Source organism: Camelina sativa, chromosome 14 (assembly GCF_030686135.1).
Source record: "Camelina sativa cultivar CO46 ecotype springtype chromosome 14, ASM3068613v1".
In the NCBI taxonomy this organism is placed as follows: domain Eukaryota; kingdom Viridiplantae; phylum Streptophyta; class Magnoliopsida; order Brassicales; family Brassicaceae; genus Camelina; species Camelina sativa.
In genome coordinates this window covers 556,088-568,278 of record NC_141893.1, presented here as the reverse complement: position 1 = coordinate 568,278, position 12,191 = coordinate 556,088, and the positions used below count along the sequence as shown (strand labels likewise).

At 36.9% G+C, this 12,191-nt stretch overlaps 3 protein-coding genes and 1 long non-coding RNA gene across 7 annotated transcripts; 3 read left to right on the top strand and 1 right to left on the bottom strand.

The window, feature by feature from the left end:
* The first annotated feature begins 508 nt into the window (after positions 1 to 508).
* Positions 509 to 2,139, top strand: LOC104738702 (NAC domain-containing protein 5-like). 2 transcript variants are annotated; one of them, XM_087485154.1, is made up of 5 exons: positions 509 to 893; positions 987 to 1,258; positions 1,350 to 1,469; positions 1,594 to 1,689; positions 1,896 to 2,139. In XM_087485154.1, the coding sequence occupies exons 1-5, from the start codon at positions 725 to 727 to the stop codon at positions 1,908 to 1,910; spliced, it is 672 nt and encodes a 223-aa protein (XP_087341280.1). In that variant the 5' UTR covers positions 509 to 724; the 3' UTR covers positions 1,911 to 2,139. The 2 variants fall into 2 exon arrangements, with proteins under 2 accessions (XP_087341280.1, XP_010457193.2); XM_010458891.2 differs by having other exon boundaries at positions 604 to 893; positions 1,594 to 1,931.
* A 1,203-nt stretch (positions 2,140 to 3,342) lies between these two features.
* On the bottom strand, positions 3,343 to 4,189 carry LOC104738699 (uncharacterized). The gene is made up of 2 exons (XR_759805.2): positions 4,026 to 4,189; positions 3,343 to 3,562 (listed from the first exon to the last, which is right to left on the bottom strand). It is a non-coding gene; the product is annotated as an uncharacterized LOC104738699 (long non-coding RNA).
* Positions 4,190 to 4,958: 769 nt separating this feature from the next.
* LOC104738696 (uncharacterized) lies at positions 4,959 to 8,618 on the top strand. Of its 3 annotated transcripts, none has more exons than XM_087485151.1 (11): positions 4,959 to 5,092; positions 5,623 to 5,874; positions 5,982 to 6,167; positions 6,272 to 6,405; positions 6,505 to 6,600; positions 6,779 to 7,073; positions 7,162 to 7,332; positions 7,416 to 7,549; positions 7,660 to 7,743; positions 7,834 to 7,884; positions 8,324 to 8,618. In XM_087485151.1, exons 2-10 carry the CDS (start codon positions 5,628 to 5,630, stop codon positions 7,876 to 7,878), a joined length of 1,392 nt encoding a protein of 463 aa, XP_087341277.1. In that variant the 5' UTR covers positions 4,959 to 5,092; positions 5,623 to 5,627; the 3' UTR covers positions 7,879 to 7,884; positions 8,324 to 8,618. The 3 variants fall into 3 exon arrangements, with proteins under 3 accessions (XP_087341277.1, XP_019090891.2, XP_087341278.1); XM_087485152.1 differs by lacking the exon at positions 8,324 to 8,618 and adding an exon at positions 5,293 to 5,391 and having other exon boundaries at positions 4,993 to 5,092; positions 7,834 to 8,102; XM_019235346.2 differs by lacking the exon at positions 8,324 to 8,618 and having other exon boundaries at positions 7,834 to 8,102.
* Positions 8,619 to 8,838: 220 nt separating this feature from the next.
* LOC104738695 (uncharacterized) lies at positions 8,839 to 11,765 on the top strand. Its single transcript, XM_087485150.1, has 8 exons — positions 8,839 to 9,338; positions 9,470 to 9,976; positions 10,098 to 10,262; positions 10,380 to 10,513; positions 10,651 to 10,689; positions 10,774 to 11,029; positions 11,119 to 11,455; positions 11,537 to 11,765. Exons 2-8 carry the CDS (start codon positions 9,577 to 9,579, stop codon positions 11,613 to 11,615), a joined length of 1,410 nt encoding a protein of 469 aa, XP_087341276.1. The 5' UTR covers positions 8,839 to 9,338; positions 9,470 to 9,576; the 3' UTR covers positions 11,616 to 11,765.
* The last annotated feature ends 426 nt before the right edge of the window (positions 11,766 to 12,191 follow it).

The window sequence follows — 12,191 nt, the reverse complement described above, 5'->3', positions numbered from 1 at the left end:
GACAAGACAAATACTATGTGGTGTTTTTTGCAGTCAAATCTAAGCTTCGAGCTTCTTTTTGACATAAATAACTGATTAACAACGACGTTAACTACTTTTCATTATTCATAATATACTTATCAAGAGTTACAAAGTGAAGAAATTTTGTGGGGGACTATTTTTATTATTCAAGAATAAGTTTGGTATGGACATAAATGATTCCAGAATGGATAAATCTACGTACTTCAAAATCAAAGCCAACTCTAACGTAAATGTTATATACAAATGTTGTTTTTTTTACGGCCATATTAGTAGCCAAAAAAAAAAAAAAAAGACAAATTATATCATTAAGACATTATTAATCTCTTGACGATGACTTTTCTCTAAATTCGACTCCCCAATAAGACAAACTGTCATTGACGTTTATTTTATATGCTGGTAGGTAATAACCGGCGACATAGTTACACTCCAAGAAGAAGAAAAGACTAGCAAGTCTCTATATTAGTCAGACACGAACCTTAGCTTCTACGCTTTATTAAAAAAAAAAAAAAATCGAATAAACTGTGTCCTGTATATTTAAACACTTCAGCGTACTTCTTTCTACTTACAGAAAGCTCTCTTCTAAGTTCTCTGAATCTTAACATTCGAATCTTAAAATAATTCGAAAAAACCTGTCCTCTTCTCTTTTCTTGTTTTTTTTTGTTCTCTTTTCTGTTTACCTTAATCGGTTACTGGTCTGAAAGTTATGTCCCTCTCGAAATTGGCTAATACGATCGGTTTCAGGTTCTGTCTGACCGAAGAGGAGATCATCGACTATTACCTCCGGATCAAAAATCTGGAAAGTAACACGAGCCATGTCGATGAAGTCATTAGCACAGTCAATATCTGTAGCTCCGATCCTTGGCATTTACCTTGTAAGTCTCTCTCTCAAAAATCACAACTCCTCCCCCCCCCCAAAAAAAAATTGTTGTATTTCTAAAACATTTTTGTCTTTTTCTTTCTCCCAGCCATGGCGACTACCATAGTTGAAACGACCGATCTGGTTTGGTATTTCTTTGGTCGTATAGAGAACAAATACAACACAGGTGATCGACAGAACAGAAAAACACATACCGGGTTTTGGAAGAAAACCGGAGAGACAGTGGATATCAAGCGAAAGAGCGGCAATCGCGAAAAGATTGGTGAAAAAAGGGTTTTGATGTTTTACTTGAAAGGTGGATTGAACTCCAAATGGGTTATGCACGAGTATCACGCTACCTTCTTCTCTCCTCCTAACCAGGTTCCCAATCTTAATTTTAGGCTTCTTTTGTTACTGTTGTTGTTGTTGCTCTTGCTTCAACAGAGTATTTGATTTGATTTTTTTTTTACAGATGATGACATATACACTCTGTAAAGTAGAATTTAAGGGTGAAATGAGAGAAATTGAGAAAAGTCGCTCTTTATACCCAGCTCCGATGAGTAATGATAATATTGGTGGTTTGATGATTAAGGTTGGTCAATCCTCAAAACTTTATTAGTTTTCTATTCACATCTTCAAAATTATTATTTCATATACTAGTAGTAGTCATGGAGAATCTTCTGACAATTTATGACTTGTCTTCTTCCCTTTCTCAGAATCCATGTCAGATTACTGGATCTCCTCTAGATTTGGTTGCAACGGACTGGGCTATGGGTAATATATTAAATCCTGATTTCGTAGGCTTATTAGCGGCTGATGATGATAACGAACAGAGTAAGGCTGTTTACATGGAAAAATATAACAGACCTAAAAAGCCATCGATCGGTGTTATCTCTGATCATAGTAGTGACTCTGATTGGATTTCTCCAACAAAAGTAAGCAAAAATTTTATTGGTATATTTGCAAAATAGTATATTTTCAAAATTTGTTTGGATTTTTAATATATTTACTATTATAGATGGCAATGACATGAAATTGTAAATACTCATGTGTTTAGATGGCAAAATTGGTTAAGAATAAACTGCAGTAGTGAAATGTGTGGCTTTTGCCAATTATAAATAGTGACATATACTACTTTACTAATTATGTTTGAAAATGTACTAAATTGCAATTTTCTCAAATTTTATTATGTTACCTAATAATCTCCTCTGTTTTCAGCAACGCCGGCTTAAACATATTATATGTCTATCTTGTTTTTGTAACTTTTCCAAATTGTAGCGTGTTCCATTATATATACATGTAAAAGGTGAATTCGTGGTACACATATAGACCAGTTGCTATTGTAGCGTGTTCCATTATTATCTTGTCATTACAAAAGAAAGCAAAGAATAAATATCCAATCAAGATACTTAGTTTTAGTAATGACAAGAGTGTTTTTTTTTTGGACTATTAATTAGTAGTACTTAGTTGTCTACATCATAAGTGTACCACGTGCATATGTTGTCATGTTGTTTGTTTAAGTCCCAAACCCCCTGCCCTCAATTACGCTAATCATAATTTTATTAAGTAGGCGCCTAAAACACTTTGGACGTCGTAAATTGATAATTTTTTACCTTTATACAAAAAAAAAAAAAAATCGGGTGAAATAAATCCAATAGAGTAAAATGTGAATTAAAGAAACCAATAATTTCTGAACCGTGCATGAACTCAATGCGTTCGGGTCATAAAAATGACGCGTTAAATAAATAAAGATAACGACATGTTAAATCCATCCAGCTTTTGTGATTAATTCGCATCATTAGAGTTCACACTTCCTTTTTTTTTTATAAAAAATCTTTAAATTTTAAAGAATCTCAGCAAAAGTCAAAGAAGGGCACAGTATGCTGTTTTTTCTTATATATCAAAACTGCATATATTTAGTAACTTTTCATAATGAATAAAAAAGTCAACTGAATATCCTTTTTGTGATTCTTGTTAATTAAGAAGAGAATTAGGAGAATATGAAAGGGAAAAGAAAAGAAGAAAAGAAGAAAAGTGTGCACGTGAGCTTGGGAATCATGGATTCTGTGGTGTGTTTGTTTTCATCCCAGATGACGTCGCACAAGTTGACGTCACTCGATCCCGTCACTGTCTTTATATAATTAAGCTTTAACTTATGATAAATAAATAAATAAAAACACAACTTCGTCCTTCCTACCGCAGAACAGCGACAATGGTGAATCCGGTGGGATTCAGATTCCGTCCTTACCTCCGTCCTATTGTATTCGAATATTGTATTCGTGATTTTGTTTGTTACTTTGTGCTTTTATAGCTGCTGCTTTTGATGTCTTGTGTTTTGTTTTCGGATGTGTTCGTGTGGTGTGTTTTGTTCGTGATTTTGTTACTTGTTTTGCATATAGCGTATTCGCTATTATGCAGCATTTGTCGCTACGTTGACCCCTATTCATACATCTAACACACACACGCACACAATAACCCTACATATTCATACATCAACACGACAACACGCATACAATAGCCCTATACATACATCTAATACACACATAAACTCTATACATCATTCATTCTCATTTAAATCCTAACATACAATACTTAGAGATTTAGTCTCCTGCACCAATTAAGATGGACGATGAAAGGCATAGACGAATTCACACACGAATCAAGCTTCTTTCGTTTCACTGCCATCTGCAAAAATGGATCGAATAATTATTAATTTCCGTTACAACTTTTCTCTACAAATAAACCAAAAAATAGAACAACATTTCAGTTCAGACATCATTTTAATAAACCCAACAATTATGTTAAATTTTATTTTAATAAAAAAAAAAACTTAACAATCGTTCGTTCTACTATCATATAATATATGTACTTTTTAAGGCAGTGAAACAGAGAGGAGACTATATCGAAACCAATTAAAAGTACTTTTCTACTATCATGCATACTATCATTTATGAAGACAACAACATTTCAAGCCCCTCATTCTTATGAACATTTTTACTAAACACCCAAATATATATATATATATATATACACGAAGAGCTGGATTCAAAACATGGTCATTTGAAATGTTTCCAAAACTAATTATTAACCAAGCTGAATACTATATAGTTTAACAGAGAAAATAAAAACGTTCGGACCAGAGTCTTACCTTTAATTGAAGGGTGATGCTGCCTCTATGTGTTGTCTTTGAGGGTGTGAGAACTGAGAACCATAATTTTGACTTGAAAACGTAAGTGGAAGAACATATTCGGACATGGAAAGAAAAAAAAAACAGAGTTTTAGTCGTTTTTAAGAGTTAGTGTTTTGAACTTTGAAGGAGAAGAGGAGAGAAGCTAATATTTATAGATTTCATTCATAACGGTAATAATTGTTTATAAAAATAAATTATTATATTCATAACGGTAACAATTGTTTCCAACGTTCATATTTTTTTTAATCTGCTATCCAACGTTCGACTGTCAAATCTTAAGTGACATATTAATTGGAAAATAAAAATTGTAACAAATGTATAATCTTACGGGCATTAGAGACGGGCCAACCCTGCTGCATAGCATAGCATAGCTAACGCTAGCGCGTGAAGAGATAAACTTAATTCGTTTTTTATTATTATTTTGAACGCCAATAAACTTTAATTGTTTCTAAACGGTCATAATGTATTTACTTTATATTTCAGTGAATTAATAATGGTTCAGACACTTGTTACCCAATGACTCAAATTGGGCCGCATAATGGGCCTAATAAAGGTCTGTAACTACATAGCTGCATGTTTCTAATTCATGGATTGAAAGATTTGGTCAGGTCAGTCGAGGATCAAATTGAAAGATAAGTCTTGGTATTTTATTCAGCCGTAAGGTAAACAAATACGACAGAGGTGAGCAACAGGTACTCTGTTTTTTGTTTGGGTTTTTTTTTTTGTAAATTTTTTCAAGCATTATTTAGTCTGTTAGATGATGAGAGGTTTAATTTGAGCCCTAGTGTAGTGTGTGATATGTCGGCCAAATTAGTTATTTCTCATAGAGGTTGTGGGCCGAGTAAATATGAATGGGCTTGTTTTTATGAAGCCCAACAAGAAAATGCTTCTCCGCTTTCTCGCTTGATCTCTCCTACCTCGGTCTTCTTTTCGTATTCAATTAAAGTCATCAATCAATCTTCCTCGTCGATTTTGCCACGCCGAACGAAGCAGCTACTCCCCCCTCCGCCTATACTACATCTCCGGTGAGCTCTCCGCCCCCCTCACTTTTCCCCCTTTTTCCTTAAATCAATATTTGTGTAACTAAACCTAATTAGTTCGATTTTACTTCGTCGGCTGTATTACGCTACCGGAAGTCTAGTTAGTTAGAAGGGTTTTTTTTTTTTTTTTTAATCTATTTTGTTGAATTTAAACTGTTTTTTTTTGTTTGTTTGAACAATGCTAGATTAGAAAATTCTCGCAGTGATTTTTTAGTCTAGTTACGCTACCGGAAGTCTCGTAGTCGAATTCGAGATCCAACCAAGCCTGCTTGCTTATCTCTCACGTAAAAAATCTCGCTCCTGATCTCATTACTTCTTAGAAAATTCATCGGAAACCATTACCACCTGTGTTCCTCTCTCTCTCTCTTGGCCGTGTCAATCTATCTCTCTGACTCTCTGAATAGTGCTTTGATGTTTGATTTCCGTTCTAGTTTAAAAGACCTTACAGCTGCGATTTGCTTTCCCAACTAACTAACTTAGTTTTGTTAATTTTGATTTTCTTCGTTCGTTACCAGAAATAATGATGAAGAAGGCTACCCAGCAGGAGGCTGTGGCTGTAACATGGGTCTTTTGGGACATCAAGATGTGCCCGGTTCCCGCTGGCTTTCATCCTCGTCTCGTCCGTCCGAGTATTAAACGGTTATTGGAGAAGAATGGCTACGGTGGTCCTCTCACCATCACTGCCTACGGAAAACTAGCTAACGTCCCTATTGACATGCTCAGAGAAGTCTTTTCCAGTGGAATCGATCTTAAACTTGTCCCCTACGGTTAGTATCTTCTTATCCTTATAGAGCCTTTCTACAGTCAGTCATTGATTTGATAGATATTGATTTGATAGATAGAGAGTCTCATGTCTTTTCTCTTTCTCAAACAGGTACCATAGACATTTTTGATCTAATGGATACCTCTCACGAGACAAATCCACCTCCAGCTAATTTTATCTTCATATCCTATGGGAAAGCTTGCTGTGGTCTCTCTGAGGTTCTGGAAATGGATGGCTACAACCCTCTCCAGCCGTTTCCAATTGATTCTCTCGAAAGCTTACTTATGGAAGCCACAAGTATGTGTGTGTTTGTCCTCTCTCTCTCTCTCTCAATTTCTTGTTGGACTGATCAACTGCCTACTTTTTTTTCTTACTTTTTCTTTTTTTTAATTTCTCCACAGATTCAGGGGCACTTGATGCGGAAACACTTGAATCTGCCTTCTGGGATTGCTGTGTGTGCTCCTGCGATCCTCCTAGCCAATGCTTTGAAAGTTTCGTCACGCATCTATCTGATGAAGACCATCTTGAAGAGCTGGTAATCAAGCAGAGCATTGTTATCCATACTTTTTTTTTTATTCAAACACCCTGTACGTAGTCGTCACTTCCTAGTTTTGACCCTTTGTTGTTCAAGCAGATGTTGGTTACGAGAACACCACCTCCTACTGCACTCGAGGATTTTCCACTGGTTCCACTTGAAAATCCACCCTTTAGTAGATGCCATCAAGATAAGGTAATCAGGAATCATGTCCAAACTGGACAGACTTTTTCATTTTGTCATTTATTTAACTACCAAGTAGTTTACGTTTCTCACTTTTTCTAGTTTTGTTTGCCTAAAAATGACCCCAACTTGTCGTCTTTTTATTCTTTTTTTTTTTCCTGACTGAATGTGCCTTTTGGTTTTCAATCAGTTGTCGAAGCTGCCGACCATAAGTGTGCCACTCCAACACTTAAGTGCACCACTAAGTGAGGCTCCCCAGATAAACCTGGAGGCTGTAACATTGGTTTTTTGGGACATCAAGATGTGTCCGGTTCCACGTGGCTGTCATCCTCGTCGGGTCGGTCCGTGTATTAAACTGTTTCTTAAGAATAAAGGCTACTCTGGTCCTCTCACCATCACTGCCATTGGCGTACTAAAAGACGTCCCTAATGACGTGTTGGAAGGAGTCTATTCCGGTGGAGTCTCTCTTAATAACATTTGCACTGGTTAGGATTGTCTCATCTCTGCGCCTTTCTTTCTTATTAATGGATTGATTATGATTAGAGAGTCTCAAGTCTTTAGTTTCTGAAACAGGGTTTTCTGGCACTGTGGCTCGTCTGATTTGTGATTTTACCAGTAGCAATCCACCTCCAGCTAATATAATGGTCATTTCCGACGCAAAATCCTTCACTGATTCTTCCCGCCTAGAATCAAGGGGATACAACATTCTTCGATGTGATTCTCTTGAAAGCTTTTTTCTGGCAGGTTTGTGTCTTTGTACTGAAAGAAATAGTACTAACTGGCTACAAGTTTTTGGTCAACTAAACTGGCTTACTTTTATTCCACAGATTCAGGGGCACTTGACGATGATAAATGCAGTGAGTCTGCCTTCTGGATTTGCTCATTATGCCACATGGATCTTGGTGGCCAAGGCTTTGATAATTACACCACTCATGTTAATAGTAGGCGACATCAACGGGAGGTAATCAAGCATCCTACCCAAACAGAATGGACTTGTATTAGTAAATACATTTTTGTGAGCATGTAGTTTTTGTTTGCGTAATTTCTGAACCCCCTCTTGCACTTATGTAGTTGTTGTTGGACGACTTGCCTTCGAATCAACGTTTTACTCGTGCGGAACCTCCCAGACCAATTTTCACTCGTACGGAAACAAAGGCAAGTTATAATATCTAATAACGACGTTGAGATTTGTAATCGTTAGGGATTTTGGGTATTTCTTACTGAACCTGTAAATAAATATTGTAGAAAAAGTGTGCCAAGAAGTGTGGACGTGAAGAAGAAGAGGTATAGCCGAAGGTTGGTTTAATTAGTATGCTTATTTTCAAGTCTCTTTTTTCCTTTTTTTTTTTTTTCCGAAGATTGGACGGATTTAGCTTAAAGGTTGCATTTAAATATTGTGATTTGTGAGCACTGGCTCGCGCTCTGATGTTATCTCGTTAGATCTTATCTTTCGTTCTAAACACCCCTTTCTCTCATTAACAAATACATTAATATGAAATATAGTGCTAAGAAAATGGTCGGAAACATCTACGTAATTAGTGGGTAATGGGAGGACCAATACATGTACACTCATGTCTCTGTAATATTATAAATAATAATTAGATAGATAGTTTTGTTTGTGTATATTATCCTCTTTGTTTTGGAAAGGATAGAATTTGTCTCTGCCTGCGTTGAGAAAAGTGGAGAGAATTCACCATGGCAAAGGCTTTGAAGGACGATCCTGTTTATGTTGCAGTCAGCCAAGACGTTGGTGAAAGTAGATCGGCTTTGTTATGGGCTTTGAGGACTCCACCTTCTTCACGTTCGCCAGCTGATTTCCATGACCCCTTCATGTAAATCTCATAAGTTCAATTCTCCTTTTCACGCTAATATACGTCACTATATGTCAATCTTCGATTAGAATTTTCAAAACTACAACTTCTGAATACCACTTTCCCCTCTTTTTATATTAAAAACTAAAAGATCAGAAGGTAACCAGATTTTTGTGGGAGGAGATATATTTAATGCATGAATCAAAAGATTGGCAAAAAGCATCAATGTAGTATACCATCATTCCAAAACCGAAGTACGCAGTCGCATAGAAACCTTTTGAATGGCCTTTTAATTAATAATTTGCATCACAATTTAATTAACTCAACTAACCCTTTTTTATATTCACCAATATATCACTTCAAAAATTTTAAATTCGCTAAAATTGCAACAAATCATTATAAATAACGAAAAATTTATTTTTCTTTTTTCTATTTGCAGCTTAATATAAAATGGGTGGGCATGCCAATTCCTTTATCTGGCTACGGGATTCCACGAAGCATCCTATTGGCATATAGAGATACTTTTTTTGTTTCTTCAGCCGTAAGGTAAACAAATACGACAGAGGTGAGCAACATGTACTCACTGTTTTTTTGTTTGGGGTTTTTTGTGTAACTTTTTTCAAGCATTATTAGTCTGTTAGATGATAAGAGGTTTAATTTGAGCCCTAGTGTAGTGTGATATGTCGGCCAAATTAGTTATTTCTCATAGAGGTTGTGGGCCGAGTAAATATGAATGGGCTTGTTTTTATGAAGCCCAAAAATAAAAGTATCCCGTATATAAAAAAAAGTAGGCAAGGAGGGGGGATTTGTAAAGTTTTGTACTGCTCCGCTTTGTCTCTTGTTCTCTCCTCCGTCTTCTTTTCGTATTCATCAATCTTCCTCGTCGATTTTGCCACGCCGAACGAAGCAGCTACTCCCCCCCCCGCCTATACATCTCCGGTAAGCTCTCCGCTCTCACTTTTTCCCTTTTTCCCTAATCAATATTTGTGTTTGTATAAAGAAACCTTAGTTGATTTTACTCCGCTGGCTGTTTTACCCTATCTGATATTTGGCTGTTTTTTCTTCGTTAGGGTATTTTACAAGAGTAATAAATATGACGAAGGAGATGAAGGATATGAAGGAGATGAAGGATATGAAGGATAAGCAGGATATGCAGGATATGCAGGATATGAAGTAGATGAAGTATATGGAGGAGATGAAGGAGATGAAGGAGATGAAGAAGAAGATGAAGAAGATGAAGAAGATGAAGAAGATGAACGAGATGAAGGAGATGAAGAAGATAGAGATGGATATGCAGGAGAGAAGGATGGATATGAAGGAGATGATGAAGGGGATAAAGAGGGCTACGCAGGAGCAGGCTGGGGCTGTAACATGGGTCTATTGGGACATCAAGATGTGCCCGGTTCCCGATGGCTTTCACCCTCGTCTTGTCCGTCCGAGTATTAAGCGGTTATTGGAGAAGAATGGCTACCGTGGTCCTCTCAACGTCACTGCCTTTGGCAAACTAGCGGACGTCCCTATTGAAACCCTGAGAGAGGTTTTTTCCAGTGGAATCAATCTTCAACTTCTCCCCCACGGTTAAATATCTTCTCTCATCCTTATAGAGCCTTTCTACAGTAAATTAATGGATGATCTGCTGATAGATAGAGTCTCATGTCTTTAGTTTTTTTTTTTTTTTTTTTTTTCTTTCTCAAACAGGTAACATGTTAGAATACATTGATGTGTCATATCCAGATCGAGCTAATATTATGGTCATATCCGATCCAAATGCCTACCCTAATTCAACTCTCGGTCTACAATCACTCGGCAAAATCCCTATCCAGCCATTTCCATATCAATCTCTTTCCACCTTACTTATGAAATGTGTGTGTGTGTTTGTCCTCTCTCTGTGTTGTTGTTGTTGAATTAAAAATAACCAACAAATTAAATGAAGTTGTTGCTTTGATCAACTGGCTACTCTAATTTCTTTTTTCTCAACAGATTCAGGGGTAGTTGGGGAGGAAACGGCTGAATCTGCCTTGTGGGATTGCTTAGTATGTGCCCGTGATCCTCCTGGCCAAAGCTTTGCAACTTTCATCTCGCATCTATCTGATGAAGAACATCATGAACTGCTGGTAATCATGCATTGTACATTTTGTCGTCATTGTCCCAACTGTTTTTTTTTTTTTTTTTAGTCGAACACCCTCTGTTACCACAAGTAGTCACTTCCTTGTTTTGACCCCCCCCCTTTGTTCATTTGTTGTTCAAGCAGATTAGGAGTTTATATGCTCCACGTGTTGTTACTCCCATGGTGAGGATGCTACCCAAGTCTGTTTTAATATCTAAATTTTTTCTAGTTTTGTTTGACCCCCATATTGTCTTTTCTCAACTGCAGAAACATGTAAATCCAGCCTTTCTTACAAGAGAAAGTTTGGGGCCTGTGACAATGGTCTATTGGGACATCAATTCGTGTCCGGTTCCCCCTGGCTGTGATGCCAGTCTGGTCGGTCCGTGCATCAAGCGGTTCTTGAAGAAAGAAGGCTGCTCTGGTCCTCTCTCCATCACTGCCATTGGAAGACTAACAGAAGTCCCTAATGACATTCTGGAAGGAGTCTATTCCAGTGGAATCGCTCTTAATAACATTTTCTACGGTTAGGATCTTCTCATCTTTGCACCTTTCTTGGTAATGGATGTTTTACTTGTTGAATAGAGAGTCTCAAGTCTTCTGTTTCTGAAACAGGGTTTTTTGACACTTTGTATAGTCTTCTTTATGGGTTTATGAATAGTAATCCACCTCCAGCTAATTTTATGGTCATATCCGATGCAAAATCCTTGGGCACACCCGATGCAAATTCCTTCGCTTCTACGATTGCTTCCTGGCTAAAATCGAGGGGATACAACGTTCTTCAGCCGGTTCCATGCGATTCTCTTAGCTTGTTTCTCTTGAGGATGATAAGTGCGTTGATGAAACGAGTGAGTCTGCCTTCTGGATTTGCTCAGTATGCGACGAGGATCTACCTTACCAAGGCTTTGAAAATTTCACCACTCATGTTACTAGTAGGCGACATAAACGCGAGGTAATAATAAAGCATCCTAGCATATATTTTGTCATTGTTCACAAGTTTAATTTTGACCCCCCCTCTCCTGCCCTTATGTAGTTGTTGGACTATTTGCCAGCGGTTCATCGTTTTACTAGACGTGAAGAAGAAGAAGAATAATAAAGCGAAACTCGTATGATTTGAAGGCCCATGGTGTGGGTTTAACTAGTATGATTATTTTCAAGTCTCTTTTTCCCCTTTTTTTTTTTTCAATTAAATAAAAGCGAAACTCGTGTAATGGCAAAAGTAACTTAAAGAACAAGTAAACAAAATGGTTTAGTTTTATGCAGTTACTAACGGAAAATTGTTTTTTTAAAAAAAAAGAAGATTTCTTTCGTAAAATCAGTTAGAAGATTAACGAGTGACTTAGTGAATCTAAAGTCCCAAAATCGAAACACTAAAGAGTATTATCCTTACCCGGTTTCTTCACAACCTCGAAGTAGCAGAAACAAAAATCTGAGTCAGTTTGTAGAGGACGAGCTTGAGCTTCTCCATGAGAATGCGTAGCGACGATTTTGACTAACCAAGCTTCAGGGCAATGCATCAGTTTGTAGAGAACGAGCTTGAGCTCCAATGTTGCGAAGGCTACAATATGTTTAAAATTTAGGTTAAAGTGTAAACAATTTTATTAATTTAGTTCATATTTTATAAAAATTAGGGTAAAAACAAAAGAAAAAAAAAAATTTGGGTTAAATGGTACAAATGCACTCCTTGC

Bases quoted from the DNA above. Each gene is read 5' to 3' on its own strand.
- LOC104738702 (XM_010458891.2), top strand. From the start codon at position 725: ATGTCCCTCTCGAAATTGGCTAATACGATCGGTTTCAGGTTCTGTCTG. The intron at 1,259-1,349 runs GTTCCCAATCTT...TTTTTTTTACAG, and splicing joins TCTTCTCTCCTCCTAACCAG to ATGATGACATATACACTCTG. The intron at 1,470-1,593 runs GTTGGTCAATCC...TCCCTTTCTCAG, and splicing joins TTGGTGGTTTGATGATTAAG to AATCCATGTCAGATTACTGG.
- LOC104738696 (XM_087485151.1), top strand. From the start codon at position 5,628: ATGATGAAGAAGGCTACCCAGCAGGAGGCTGTGGCTGTAACATGGGTC. The intron at 6,406-6,504 runs GTAATCAAGCAG...TTGTTCAAGCAG, and splicing joins AAGACCATCTTGAAGAGCTG to ATGTTGGTTACGAGAACACC. The intron at 7,550-7,659 runs GTAATCAAGCAT...GCACTTATGTAG, and splicing joins GTAGGCGACATCAACGGGAG to TTGTTGTTGGACGACTTGCC.
- LOC104738695 (XM_087485150.1), top strand. From the start codon at position 9,577: ATGAAGTATATGGAGGAGATGAAGGAGATGAAGGAGATGAAGAAGAAG. The intron at 10,514-10,650 runs GTAATCATGCAT...TTGTTCAAGCAG, and splicing joins AAGAACATCATGAACTGCTG to ATTAGGAGTTTATATGCTCC. The intron at 11,030-11,118 runs GTTAGGATCTTC...TTTCTGAAACAG, and splicing joins TCTTAATAACATTTTCTACG to GGTTTTTTGACACTTTGTAT.